At 44.4% G+C, this 15,375-nt stretch overlaps 1 protein-coding gene across 5 annotated transcripts in view; it reads left to right on the top strand.

The window, feature by feature from the left end:
* The first annotated feature begins 574 nt into the window (after positions 1–574).
* LOC146207901 (uncharacterized) overlaps positions 575–15,375 on the top strand; it is a 54,976-nt gene continuing 40,175 nt past the window's right edge. For 2 of the 5 annotated variants that reach the window (XM_084591484.1, XM_084591475.1), the window contains exons 1-3: positions 575–1,218; positions 11,012–11,398; positions 15,099–15,246. In XM_084591484.1, coding sequence (XP_084447610.1) covers positions 1,000–1,218; positions 11,012–11,398; positions 15,099–15,246 — 754 coding nt within the window. In that variant the 5' untranslated portion in view covers positions 575–999. Of the gene's footprint in view, positions 1,219–5,744; positions 6,523–6,820; positions 7,325–11,011; positions 11,399–15,098; positions 15,247–15,375 lie in introns of those variants that run through there. The other 3 variants (XM_084591510.1, XM_084591494.1, XM_084591503.1) reach the window with 2 other exon arrangements.

Below are 15,375 nucleotides of genomic sequence, written 5' to 3'. Positions count from 1 at the left end.
ACCAGGTGGCTCAGCTACAGAGCCAGTAGCAGGCCCGTGCATTTTCTCCCTTTTCTTCCTACAGTGACAACAATATACATCTGAAACATGGGTCTGAAAGCGTGCCCTGGAGCTGCAGCGCCCTCTCAGTTTCGTTGGAGCAGCGGTAGATGGCACAGGGGTCGCGCACAAACTTTACCTACCCTCCACGTCGAATTCGTCGTATTTTCGCCTCAAGTGGTCCGAAATCTGGCGCCCAACTTCGGTCATTTACAGCTGTGGATCCAAATCCTTTACGTAATGAAACGTCATTTTGACATCATCGCATTTCCCACCACACAACGTCAGCCAATAAATTATAAGAGCTGATTCTTGACAGTGGGCTGTTCATTTCACTCCATTCCTAATACAAGAGTAAGTGCTTTCCTCTCTACCATGTGCACCTTCGTTTTCTCTCCACAATTACTTTCGTATACCATCCAGGCATCATGAACATCCATTTTCCCGCTCGTCATTTTTACGCCACCGCAATTTCGCGCCACAAATTTGAAACACGTGACTTTTTGACAACCTATCAGAGAAACAACATGGCGTCGAACGGCGACCATGTGTGGCGAAAACAGGGCCCCAGCTGCAGTTACTTCTTTCTCAATTTACACGTGCAACGATATTTTTCATTCGTCAGCAAAGTTGGCACCCGATTTGATTGCGAAAGAAACGTCTCGGCGTTCGTGTGTTGAATCACTGAAGCGAAGATAGAATATCGGGCATAATGCCACCCATTTCCTTGTAGACCGGCTGTTTCTGCACTGCTTCGTCGTAAAGGGCACAGTCACGCTTCAAATGGGCTGCAGTATGGAAGCACGGTCATTGCTATCAACAGAGCGCGCAATAACCGACTGCCATGGCTCGTCGCGCGCGCATTCCAGACGCGATTCATGCCTTGGAAAAGCAGTGAGCGTCTTGGACTAAAATCCGTCGAACGGCACTGCGAAGCGACTGCTGTAGCACCGGACGGCGATGGAAGACTTGTACGAAGTGGACGACATGGACAATGTAGACGACTTCAACGTCACAGTGCCGTCTGCGTCCGCGACGGCGGGACGGGACTGGTGGGCATCGGCTATGCAAGACGAATTGTTGAAAAAGTACGGACGTTTCGTTCGCATGCAGAAGAGGCTTCGGCTGCAAGCGAAATACGCCAGGTTCGAAGAGGAGGAACGACGCCGCATGAGAGCCGTATGTATGCCTATTTAACTCTTTTGCTTCTACTTTGAGATTCTGTAAAGAAGATTTAAAACAGAGTTGAGGAGACTAGCAGTTAACAGGGCAAGTATGTACTACTACACGCTCATACGCTCATGCTCAGTGTTCGTCCTGGTTTTTGGCGCCGTTTTAAAATTAGCCTGCACTTCGCGCCCCAGTGAAGACTAGTCATGCCAAACAATTATCACCAAACTAAAATTCCAAGAAGGACGAAAAATGTTCAGACGCATTGTTAGATACGTCGTCTGCCGGTTTGTTTAGAAAAATACGTTTCGGAGAACAACCCGTGTCTGTCACTGGCGGTTGTGGCACTGCAATGTTAGGTATGTAGGCAGCAAGAAACGCAGTTCTTTCACAGAGAGTATTTAGAGAACCGATTTTTTTTTTTTTTTGCATGTCGTAAGATTACACCACAGCAATCAGTATATCTGCAGGTAATCTCTCAGGGTGCTTAGTTTTTTTTTTCTTTTTTTTAATCGCCGAACTCCTCACTTGTGGGTGGGACCTACAGTATCTTTACGGTTGACTCCCAAATGCGATCGCCAAGCCAGAAATAACCTTGCCTTCCTTTCCCCCTCGATGAAGAACTTCAGGAGGCAACCTCCGTCCCCCGTTTCGCCGGCGAAGCAATACATTGTGTACCATGCATGAACAGGCTTTCTTGTGTACTGTATGAAAATGGCACTTGTGCATTGGAAAGGATTTGTCCACTTTTTACAAGGCAAGCTCGTTGCAGGAAGTGCGCTAGAAAAATGTGCCAAAGGTCGATTGTCGAGATGCACACTCTAAACAAGAATAGCCCTAAAAGGGAAGAGCACGTCCTTTAGCACAATCCCTAATAGGGAAGGCTATTCTTTTCAAGCGCTGGAGTAGATTTTCGGAAGGGAATGCAAAAATGTAATTTAACTAGCAACAGAGGCGTAATCCCATCTACAATTATAATAATTGTAATTATCAATAAAGTCTATTAAACTTCTTTTGTGTGGTAATTAGAGGAAACTAAAATTTTTGTAACGCAAGAACTTCGCATATGTTTTGAAGTGAGTCTGCTTCCATTGCTGAATATATATATTACTAAGCTTGAGTGAAGAAATTTGCCCCAGAGCGGGGGAAGCATACCCTGCTCGTAGTAGAGTGCGTTAGATGTTATGTTAAGCCCTTTTTACTTATGTAGTTACTCATTCCTCATTGGATGTTATTACTGTGGGGCTATTCATATTGTGTTTACTCAACATTTTGGTGCATTACTGGAACGCTTGCACCATTTTAATATTATTTGCTTCGATTTCTCGCCCTATGACGGAGCGAATAGTCTTGCGAGAGGTGTCACATGCGCAAGAAGCAAAAAGTTGGGTGGCAAAGCAAAACGTCCCCTAGAGCTACGCGTTGCCGCCGATTCTTTCCTTCGCATACTGCGCTGCTTTCTTTCCATGTCCAGAATCCAGGATAAACCAGGTGGCGTAAACTGCGAGCGGCATGCTCATCTGTTATGAACTCCATTTTTGCTTGCCGAGATATATATAAACGAAAAAGAAAATAATATATTTTATATGCTATATAGATTTTGGCGCTGGGTGTGTGCCAAATAGTGCGATAAACGTTATGAACACACCAGCACTCGACGATATCCCTTCGTGCGCATGTGGCAACTCTTGCAGTTTGCCGATTGGCTCCTTCGTAGTGCACGTCCCAGGTAGCACAAAGCATTATAATAATTAGTTATCGATTTGTGAATGTTGAAGTAACATTATTTATGTAATGTCAAATCAACGCTAATGTTTAGCATATAGCGTTATTTGTTGTGTTAAATGTTTGCGCAAAGAAATCTAAATATATATGTTAAGTTAGTAAAAGAAACAAACATTTGCGTAACATATTGCAAATCTGCAAGTTGTGTACTTACTTGTTTGACATATTTGTTCCGTGTTCAAGTGGCAATCAGCATTACGAACAAGCGCAGGTGCAACATGCAAATACATAACACGTGAGGCTGGTTGGACAATAATTCGTTCTCATATTGAAACAATGACCGGCATAATAGAGGTCCGGACAAAAGTCGTCATTAACATATTACAAGTATGTTAAAGTTCAAGAAGCACTACGTTGTAACGTTAGAAGAACGTTACTGCGTTAAAGAAACATTCCAGGTCAAATTAGGCTTATTTCAATTACCAACGTAATTAATTACCATTTTTCTAGGACTTTTTCTCCAATTTTGCGGAGTAACGAAACTTTGCAACTAAGCATCTTGGCTCCATGCCAGTCTCGGATAACTTATACTTCGTAAACCTTTAAAAAAAAAAACTATACTTGTTATAAATTTTCCCCTAAAGCTGCTCATTGGTAGCACATGAGCACGAGTCCCATGTTAACAGCTTAAAGAAGGGGAGTGCTTGGGCGGTTACATGCCCTGCAGTTGTACTCTATGTTGTGCTACCCTATTATCAATGTTGTAGCACTCTTTACGTAGGGTAGGTTGAAGCTGCTCGCAACATCAGAGGCGAGCAATATCACATCCAGCTGAGACATAAAAACTGGTTCTGATTCCTCAATTTTTATTTTAACGTTATCCTAATGCCGTTGAATGGTATGGTTGCAGCAATATGTTAGAACAGCGTTATAATAACGTTTGAGCTACACTATAGAACAACCTCTAAAGCTCAAGCAAACAATCGACGCTCGCAGGATGTTATAAAAAAAAAAATGGAAGGATTTCCATGCATGTCATTTTTTTTTTTTTTTTTTTTTTTTTTCACATTGGCATGGCAGTACGGTATAAGGAGGCATGGGACTGCGCTTTCGCATAAAGTCAAGCTCTCGTGTTGCAACACTGGAAGGAAGCTCGGATTGAAGGAACGTCGTACGAGTGTGCAATAACAATGATTAGATAAGAACAGAAAGCTGGCATGAGTGTGTTTTTCTTTCTCATATGAACAATCTTCAATTAACGTTTTATATCCTTTTTTTTAATTTTAACTGTGAGGAATTGTCAAACATTCCTTTACGCTGTGGGCAGCGCTGTCATGTGCCGTTGCAAGGACATTCGGCTCGCAACAGCTGCAAGTGGTCATCTGCTTTGTCAGACTGAATAAAATACGACTGAACGTCACTTTTCTTTTGCGGATTTGATGCCCGTTTCTAGCGCAGCTGCTTTAGTAAAGTCCCAGCTTCACGAAGCTGAGTGAGGATTCCGCTCCGTTCATTTCACAGCTTTACAGAGCAGGCACTTCACGTAAACAAGCTAAGCCTTGTCTAGCGCACACATTCATTTCGTTATTTCGTCCATTAATTCTGCACATTCTATTGAGGCTTGTGCAACATACCTATCGTCTCCTGCAGGAATATAGTTTTTCAAAGCGACCTCCACCAAAAAGAGGCAAGAAAGATTCATATATCCTTGTACTCTGGTGACGAACCTCAGCTTATCTTGTCTGCCGAAGTCTTATCTTGCCGAAGTCAGCTTATCTTGTCTGATGAAGTCGAAAACCTGAGTTGTTTCAAGCCATAAAATTAATGGAGGCAAACAATGTGTTTTGTCTCACTGCAACAGCCCTGAGAACTTACCGTGAGCTTTGACTATCTGCAAAAGATGCGCAGATATTCCTAGCCAGTACATGCGTAAGCATTCTTACTGTCTCGCTCGCGATTTTTAGTAGACGATTAAGGTTGGTTTCATTTGAATCAAATTGCTTTATTGGCGCCTTTATATCTTAACTCCTGATTAAGTTTGAATTAAAAACATTTCTCAGTAGCGCTTAATTAAATATCAGTTATTATGCATTAATTGTTAAATTTCTTGTCATTAGCTCTGAACTAATTCAGTATTACCTAATAATAGTGCTATAACTATTTGGAAGCTGTGCAGAGTGCACCTTCCAACTCACGCATTATTTCCGGCCTGTGCAGTACCTACGTTATTAGGTATTTATTCGGTGGTTATTATTTTTGGAACCCTCGGTGTCGTTTAGTTTATGGTGTTTAACGTCACGAAACGACATCTGCTACTAGGTACGTCGTAGTGCAGGGTCTGGAATTTTGATCACCAAATGCCCTTTATATTTATTTGTACTGGCATCTCACATTATAGGTATACTGAGGTGGTATGGGATGCGTTGCGTCACGGATAGATGATTTGCTGTAGAATTTGCCGTTGAACGCCTGCACATTGTTAAAAGTGAAACTATGAAGCTATAAGCAACTTGGGGTAGAAACTGTACAGTGTTTCTACACGATAATTTATTTCCTGGCACTGGTGCAAATAAATATTCCGTTCCTCAAACAGATGTAGTGTAATTGCAGTTTATTCCACAATATTCGCATGCGGGAGTATCGCCACGCTTTGTCGGGCGTTACCGCGGGCGAAATGCTTTTTGCTGCAGAATTTGGAAATGGCGCGACTCGTGTACCAATCTCGGAGGCCGCGGACTGTGTCAGATGTGTAGCAGGCGGCGCCCTCTCTGCTAGCGCTGCCAAGCGTCGCGACGTCGCGCGTCGCCTTGCGAGTGGGGAGCGGCGAGAGTACCCATACGAGCCTTTGGGAGACCACTCCGACCACTCTCATCGGGTTTCCGCCGAGGTTTTTCAATTTGGTTTTGTTTCACTGCTTCCTTCTCCTCCGCCTTTTTTGCCCCGATTATCGGATCGTAGAAACCTGTGCGTGTGTGCGCGCGCGGTTCGCTGGCCCGTCCGCCGTGTCCGTTCGTCCGTTTTCTACCTGTTTTTTGCTCCTGCGTCTGCCTATTCTCGAACCGGGCAAATGACGTTTTTACGCTGGGCGCTACCGTCAGATTCTCCCAGATGACTGCTTTTTATAGAAAGTGCTGGCCTCTACGTGAACGAGGTAGGCCTGCCTCGCCGACTCTCATGTGCTGTGCGTGAAGCTCTCAGTGGCCGGCCTCGTCTGCTTCTAGTCCTTCACTATCCGGGCGCCTGACCCCTTGTGCACCCGGTCCAGCTAGCGCCCAGCAAGCGAAAAAAGATCGCCGCATACTTCAGCAGGCAGGCACTGCGCCCGAAAATCTTGCTTGCTGATCGCAATGGAAACAAGCCGGACGGACCTGCTGATGTGCTTTGCTTGAAGGCTTGCCGCCTTCGTGGGACTTTCGCAAAGGCAGCCGCTGCGCTTTTCGCAGCAGGATTTTCGCAAGATGTTTTTCATTCGTGCCGTGACCATGGCTTGGCCATGCGTGTGCATTATTGCTAGCTGCTGTGCAGTCTGCAAATGACTTTGCGAGTGTCGCTGGGTTAATGGTTGTCTACCGAAAGGATTCCGCCAAGGTAAGCAAATACACAGAACCCAGTGCAGGAACTGAACATGATCTCTGGGAACTTTGGGCGATCTGACTTCGAGATAGGCCCGTCGTGAAAGGAACCAGTGCGAATGCTTTTCGTGCTTTCGGTAAATGGACAAAAAAAAAAAAAAAGGAAAAGAGGGTCAACTAATAATTTCTTAACGCTGAAGCTTTTGCTACGCGTCCGCAGTAGCAGAACTGATATGCGTTGCTTGGGCGTAACGCTGTCAAAAGTCGATGTGCAAATAGAACCGAACCGGGCAATGAACCGTGGCTTGCGGAAGGCTTGACTGCTCCCGCAGACGTCGGATTATGTAGCTTCGTGCGTTTGTGCGCAAACCTTCCTTTTCGGCGTGTAGTGCTTTCAGGTTTACTAGCTGTAGATGCCGTGTTGTCGCTAGCCCGAATCGACCGACTTCTGGTTCGCTATCGTGGCCGCGAGGCGTTGCTTCCTTCAAGGGCGTGTGGTATGTTCATGCAGCCTTGACGTGCGTTTGACTCCGTTTGGCGTCACTACTTGTGTTGGAACAAGCAGCGATGCACATATCCGCCTCGACTATGCTGCCGTGTCGAGTCCTATAATACGGATGCGACAGTCTTCATACCCGGTCCCGACTTGTCCCTGCGGGCGGAACCCTGCGATCGGTTGCCCGGTGATGCAGCTTGCTGGCCGGTGTCGTTGACATTCCGATTTCCGGACACGATGTGTGTTTTTTCCACATGACTCTAATCAAATAGTGCTTGACGTTCGTTGACGGTTGAGTGCCGGCCTTATCATGCACTTCAAGGTGCGGATTATCCGCATTCGCATTTTCATGGATTTCCGTCTTGAGGTTTTTGCATCAATCAACGCGCAGTGCCGGCCGATCCGCTCCCCTGTGCCTACAGCACCCTAACATCTTTTGGCAGTGTGCACTGGCACACACTATAATGAGCGCCATACCACACCTAGCTTGGGACTTTGATGTTTACAGCTAGAAAGTTTGGATGATTTGGAGTAGGATAGTGCCTATGTTCTAGCTCTCAATTTGACATATTTAAGCATGCAATTTTTACAGTTGGCATGTTTATTATAGTGATCATGCATATGCGCGAAATTTTTCATCCATGTCTGGATTACTGTAGAGGCTATGGTGAAAACTTCTGGCATTGTGCTGTTCTGTGTTACCTTATTTGGTTTAATGTAACGTGAAAAAACTTTTTCATGCCTTATGCATTGCCGATTAATGATGCTTGAAATCTTTGAGAAGACAACTATAGGCTCTGTTTGACAGCTACATTAGCTACGTTGGTTCACTGATTGACGCAGCCATTTTTACATGTGCCCCATTCGTGAAACATTTTCATATCTTTGAGAGCTTGCAGTTGTTGCTAAAAAAGCAAAGCACACTCAAAAAGCTAATTACCAGATTTAAGAGAGGGGTAAGAAAATTTAATATTTTCCTTTTTACGCATCAGCCATTAAATCTGATGTAGGTGTATTATGCAGCTGTGCTGTACGAAGGGACACAGTTCAATTAGAGCTGATAGTTTGGTAGTCAGTGACGTATCTTTTGCAAATTGAAGCAGCATGAAAGGGAATGTGCAAGCATGTATCAACGTGATCTGATCGCGTGACTGTGACTGTTCTAAACACTGAAGGCACACTCTCCTACTTTCATCCTATTTGCTTTAGAAAGATGATTGTTTGCTGTATATGCCACATTTGACTATGGGTAGTGTTTTTCAGTTCATTACTGTCAAAATTGGAGTTGCGCCGCCCTGTGGTGCTTGTCATGAGGCGTGCCTCGCATTTTCAGAACAGCCAAAGGCGTACAATCAGTCTACATCACCTCAAATCAATGTGTTCCCTGTCATATTGCTTCCTCTTGTACCTCTACAGGTCTCGGTGCTCCGCGTGGGTGTCCAACTGTTTCACAAGTGTTATGCGTCATTGCTGCACATGTGGTGGACTTCTAGTCTGTCCCATCTGCACCCTTTGATTGCCGAAACATTTTTCTTTTCCCCTTTTTACCTCTTAATGGTGTATCCAAATTTCTCATTGCATCTGTAACTTTGGTTGTTCAAATTTTTCTGCCAGTCTTCATCTTTCAAAAAGGCGTTGTTCACAGCTTTGCAACGGGCATTAAAAACTCGAATTTTACGGGCATAATGGTGAAACACTGCAATGCCATGGAAAAGATCTAAGAAACAGCATAGTCACTTTGCAAGGGTATAAGGGGCCCACTTTCGTTGCTGACATATACCTTCATAGTATAGCACACCATGCTAAAGCACAATTGATGTGCCAACTTCAGCCAAAATTTTAACGATTGCAGTCTACTGCAAGGCTTCAATGCTGTCAAGGTGCAAGCGGGAAGGTTGTCCTTGCCCTGCTCAAAGATTTGAAGTGATACGAGGTGGACATCACTACGTTCCAAATTGCTCTGAAGTTTTTGTTCCCGCAGGGTATTTGTTGGGCAATTTAGGTTCGTTTTCAAGATCACTGAGCTGCATGTGGTGTCATAGGGTTGCGACCGGGTTTATCTCAGTCAGGCTTAGTACCTTTTGACAGCCAATGAATTTGTATTACTGAGGCCTATAAACATTTGCAATATATTTTCACTCAGTATCATGTTTTCAGATTAGTATGTAACCTCAGACTTGCTGTGGTGCACGTCTGGTCACATCACATGATCTCCGTGTGATATGGATTATATAGTGTGAGCCAACAACCCTTGTGGTAACAGCGGTCTGTGTTGTTGTCATCTGACTCCTCTTGTACTTGCATAGCACGCAGCACTCTTTGCAGTTGGGAGCTTTTTGGGATATTGGCTTTTGCCAGACCTGGCTGCCTGTGCATACTACACATACAATGGTAAAAGAAAAATAGTAATGTTTGATAGCTGGGACACTATTCATAAGCAATAGATATGCAAGAATTGCCATAAGCCTCACACAGAGGATGGGCTTTTTTTCAGTAGCTTCTTGTGCATGCAGCAAACCTCCTTGTCTACTATCTATTTTTGACTAGCATTTCCAGTAGAGATGTGAACAAACGCACTGCAGGTGTTCTTCCACAAACAGCATTTGCGCGATCAATGATGTCATGTGACAAACTGTGGGTCTGTGGTTATAACTAGTGCTAATGTAGTGAACTTCAACTGTCAAAACGTCTAAATGCTTTCCAACAAGCGGGTGAAGCGAGTTAACCTACCTCCTGCAAGCGAGTTAACTCGACCCACTTCACCGCCTACTTTACTCTACCCGACTGCGTGTACACGAGCCTGATAACTGGTTTTTACTCGACGGGCTTACTCGACCTGATTAAGAAGATTAAGCGTCATGCTGACAGTACAGCATGGCAGATGTCCATAGGTGGCTTGTGCCAATCTGTTGTGGCTGAACAAAGCAAGTACTGCTCTCAACAATTGCAGTAATGCGAGTCCCCATTGACACTGCAAAGTAGTTTTCACAGAAAAGATGCAAGAACATCGCCGTATACTTCAGCAGGCATACTTGGCTAGATTGTCCTTGTGGGATTAATTTGCTTGGTTGTTGTTAGAGGGGTAAGCTCACTGGAAGAAGGCCCATTGCAAAGGCTGTGTTAATTCTTTGCGCCACTTCTTTTGTAATACTTCTGAAGCACTTTGAGAAGACTACAATCTCTGATGGCAGCTATACATTGGGACACTGAACAGTCCAGCCATCTCACACGTGGTTCATTCCAGAAACAATTTCAAGGTTATGAGAGCTTGAAGTTTCACTTGGAAACAAGATTATCTAGATTAGATTGTTTCAGCCACAAAGGCATTAAATATTGCCCATGGCATTGCAGTGCTTCAGAATTTGACTATTACATTTGCCAGCTGCATAAAAGGATACTGCTTCAATTTCGTAGTGTTTGGCATCTACATATGCAAATTTTCTGTTCTGGCTCGAACTATGCTGTGCGCTTAGTGCCAGTACTCCTGACACCCCCCATGTCCCAATCCATAACATTTGCTCTATTCTCTGTCCCTATTCTCGGCCCCTATTCTCGGCACGACCATCATCCAAAAGGTGGGTGACCTGTGAACATATGATCACACAGTTGGTCCTGGTTTCCCTAGTGACTGTGCATTCCAGGTTTAATTTCAGAGAGAAGCAAATTCTTGTGCGAGTAATTTTAGTGCAGACATCGTTAGACAGAATATTAAAACAGATCAGTTGCATATCCCAGCAAGATCAGCTTATCTGAAACAATATCATATAAGCCCACCCCTGAACCCAGTATACATCTTGTGTTGGATTTCACAGCATCTTCGATGGCTATCTGATAATTTTGTTCATGTGCTTTTCGGTGTTGTGCCAAGTAGGACAAGTTTATTGGTAGAGAAAACATCATAACCTGCCAAATAGCCGCCGTCATAGTATGTGTCTGCACTCGTTACATCAATGTGCTTCATAATGCTGCCCCTTGTAGCCTGCTTATAGATACTGCTGGTTTTGAGCAGGTGGAGACCGAGATCACAGCCACCACGGCTACCCCGGCTGAAAACGGGTTGGCGTCGGCGTCCGATGAGGCCGAGCCCATGAAGGCCGGCGTGTTGTCCGGGGAGGCGACACCACCGGCGGTGGCGGTAATTGGTGGTGGCACTCCCCAGCAGCAGGTGCCGCAGTTCTCAACTGTGGATGTGCCACTTCCAAAGCCTGGTGTTCCCCGTGCCATCCTGACCTGCCGCCCCAATTCGCACCCGTTTCCCGAGCGGATACTGAACCTCGACCAACCTGCCAAGGTCGGCCGATCGGTGGCCCGTTGTCGGCAGGCGCCCAACAATGCTATCTTTGACTGCAAGGTCCTGTCGCGGAACCATGCCCTGTTGTGGTACGAAGGAGGAAAAGTGAGTGACTGTGAAAGTGCTTTCATGCTTTTTTTACGCAGCTGCATTCTCGGCCACCTTTGCCGGATGCACCATGCCATATGTTGCTTGGGTTTAGCAAAATCTCCTAAGGTGAAGTCCATTTCTCTTAAGAGAGTGATCACTCATCAGTATCTCTCTGGGCAAGGACAGATGCTAATGAGTAATTACTTCATCAGCCATTTGTTACAGTACTTTGTGGAAGCATAGAGCATTTGCTGTGTGTCGCCCCTTGAAGCTGCTGCTTTATATTTGTCAAGTCTCCGAGGGAAACAAGTTTGGCATTTTCGTTATGTCACCTATAAAGAAGCTTGTGTCTCAAATATCTCGAGAGTCTTTGGCCCTTTCCTTGTAAAAAAAGGTGTGCTTATTATGCGAGTAAATATGGCATTCACTCCACACAAGAAAAGGGTCAAGCACTGACAAGATATTTATAAAACAAGCTTCTTTAAATGTCTTATAACCTGTGTAACAGGCAATAATTCTGTCCTAAAGGAGCACAAGTAGAGTTTACTCGAGCACAACTCTTAAAATTCAGCATGAAACCCAGCAACATGTTGCTGCACTTTCTAATATGGCAGGGTCGAACAGGGAAACAGTTAGATTTGCAGACCACCAGTCCAGTGGACCTATTCGCACCAATTCCAATCATCCAGCCTTTCCAAAAGTTAAGGGGGCAAAATACATCTCGCAGAGGGCTGAACATATCAAGGAGAGAGGTGAAGCTGAAGTCTAGCTCAAACCATTTGTGATCAAGATCTTTAATACCTCTGCTAACATATTTATTATTGCTGGTTTATCCTGTAAGGTGAAGTATATAGGCCTGACTTTGGACGGAGCTTTATATTGTCGCCTAGATAGCTGTGTCAGCATCAAAATAAGGTTACTTGCTATCATTCGCCATCTTCATTCCATTCCAGTGGAGCAAATGGATAAACCGGAATCGGACATGAAAAAATCCTAACGGGGAGGCTAAAAATGAAATTGACTTCATACTGTGTCCTAACCCCGCCATTATGCAGGATGTAGAGATAATTGGGAAAGTGTGATGCAGTGACCACAGGATGGTAAGGTCTCGAATTAGTCTAAATCTAAAGAGGGAACAAAATCGGTTAGTAAGAAAGAAGTCCATCAACAAATTAGCAGTGAGGGGGAGGGCAGAAGAGTTCAGGATCTCGCTATAGAATAGATATTCAGCTCCAACCGAGGATGCATTAACCTAGAAGCAATGAACAATAATTTCAGAGATATCATTACTGAGTGCGCTGTAGAAGTAGGTGGTAGGATAGTTAGAGAGGATACCGGTAGGCTGTCTAAGGAGACGAAAGATTTGATTAGAAATGCCAGAGTATGGAAGCTTCCAATCCAACAGACCAGATAGAATTGGCAGAGATATCAAAGCTAATGAATAAGTGCAAATGGCCGATATAAGGAAGTATAACATGGAGAAAATTGAGCATGCTGTGAAGAATGGGGGAAGCCTTAAAGCGGTGAAGAAATTGGGCGTAGGCAAAAACCGGATGTATGCGCCTTCATGAATTTGGACAAGGTATTCAAAGTAGCCGAGGAATTCTATACTGATCTCTACAGTAGTCAAAGTAGTCGGGGCAATAATGAGATTGGCAGTAGGGAAAAGAAGTCAGACGTTCCGCCAGTGATGAAAGACGAGGTTAAGAAAGTGTTAGAAACTATGAAAAGGAGGAAAGCAGCTGGAGAGGATCGGGTAACTGTAGATTTGTTGAAGGACGAAGGGGGGGGGGGGGGGGATTTCATGGAAGAACGCAAACATTATCTTAGTTCATAAGAAAGGGGACGCAAATAACCTGAAAAATTACTGACCAATCAGTTTACTATCTGTTACGTATAAGGTATTTACTAAGGCAATCGCTAATAGAATCGGGACCTTAAACTGCAATCAACAAAAGATCAAGCAGGCTTTCGAAAAGAGTACTTTACTATCGTTTGTATCCATACCAGCCATACCGATCTTATCAACCATGTGATAGAAGAATGCTCGTAATATAACCAGCCCTTATACATAGCATTCATTGATTACAAAAAAGCATATGACTCAGTAGAAACCACGGCGGTCATGCAGGCATTTCGAACTCAAGGTGTAGACGAGCCGTGCATGAAAGTACTAGAAGATATATATAGTGGCTGCACAGCAATCATAGTTCTGCGTTAAGACAGTAGCGAAATTCCTATAAAGAAAGATGTTAGTCAAGAAGACACAATCACCCCGGTACTATTCACAGCTTCACGGGGACTTCACGGGGACTTGGAATGGGAGCAGTTGGGGATGTCTACTTAAGACAGGTAGTAACCGCAGATCCGGACCATAAAAGGGAAATAACAAGGAGAATAACATTGGGATGGAGCGCATTTGGCAAGCACTCGCAAACTAGGACTAGCAGCTTACTGGTATCGCTCAAGAGGAAATTATGCAACAGCTGCATCTTACCTGTACTCGCCTATGTGGCTGGAACATGGAGGCTAACGAAGAGAGTTTTACTTCAGGAGGGCTATGGATGGAAGGAAAAATGGTAGGGTTAACGTTAAGAAATGGGAAGCGTGCAGAGTGGGTTAGAGAAATAACCCAAGTTACTGACATTCTACATTTTAGTGGAAATCAAGAATGAATGGGCATGGGCAGGACATGTACTGCGAAGAGAGGGTAACAGGTGGTTGTTTAGGGTAACAAACTGGATTCCAAAGGAAGGAAAGCACAGCAAGGGACGGCAGAAAGTTTGGTGGGCGGATGAGATTAAGAAGTTCGCAGGGGTCAAGTGGATGCAGCTAGCACAAGACCGGATTAATAGGAGAAATATGGGAGAGGCCTTCGCCCTGCAGTGGGTATAGTCGGGCTGATGATGGTGACGACTATGATGATGATGATGCTATCTTCATCAGCCAGCTGCGCATTCATTATGCAAGAGAAAATGATTTTCACTTTTGTATAGCCAAAGTATGGGGCGCAATCATAGCGCGAGCATGTTCATTTCGCGAGAGTACAGTATATGGCATCAAGGATTGATTTGCATGCCAGCTTCTGCTCAACTGTATGTAGCATGCATCTACAGGCTCTTTCAGAACACAGCCCTTGCTTTCTTGGTCAATCGGTTGCACATAGAAGGGATTATGCAGTAATGAATGAAGGAAAACACCTGGTAGTACTAGTAGATAGCATCTTCCATGGTACATATTAGAGTACTTAAAAAAAAAAAAGAATGATTTAAAGAGTAAAACAATTTACTGGCATGTGATGCCTACATGCGCAAAGTTTGTGCAGTGGAGCGTGATGTACTGGTCAAGTATGCGACAGGTGTGTACATCTCTGTTGCCTACCTTGCTCTTTCTCTGAAAAAGCTTGACCCCCCACTTCTTGGTGCTTTGCAGATAGTTCGCATGTTGTGTGATTCATAGAATGCCATAGCAGTTTGCCATTGACTGCAGAGTAGAATTTGGCAGAGTAACGAGACCGTATTTTGGCCCGATTACGAGATTAACAAAATCGCCCTCTTAGGACATACCAGCTGTTATTCATGACTGACATCATCAAGAATATGACGACTTCCTGGGTTACCAAAAATGTGTTTTGCCCCTTCTACCTAGTTTTCTGTAGTAGCTTGCGTAGTGAGCTGGAATGGAAAGTACATAGTGCTGCTTTCTTTGCTCTCAGTTTTACCTGCAAGACACCAAGAGCAGCAATGGCACCTTTGTCAACAACCAGCGGCTCAGCAAAGGTTCGGAGGAGTCGCCGGCGCAGGAGGTCTGCTCGGGCGACATTGTACAGTTCGGTGTTGATGTGGTGGAAAACTCCCGAAAAGGTGAGCCTTGGTTTCTTTTTTTTTTTTTTTGAGACTTTGAAAACTCGTGATCCACATTCTTTTTTTACAAAAGCTCTTGTTCAGAAGTCATTAGTATTATGTGTAACTCATTGTTATATGGTGTGTAAT

Source organism: Amblyomma maculatum, chromosome 1, assembly GCF_055883805.1.
Source record: "Amblyomma maculatum isolate TAMU_Amacu chromosome 1, ASM5588380v1, whole genome shotgun sequence".
NCBI lineage: Eukaryota > Metazoa > Arthropoda > Arachnida > Ixodida > Ixodidae > Amblyomma > Amblyomma maculatum.
This window is presented reverse-complemented; position numbering and strand designations above follow the sequence as displayed.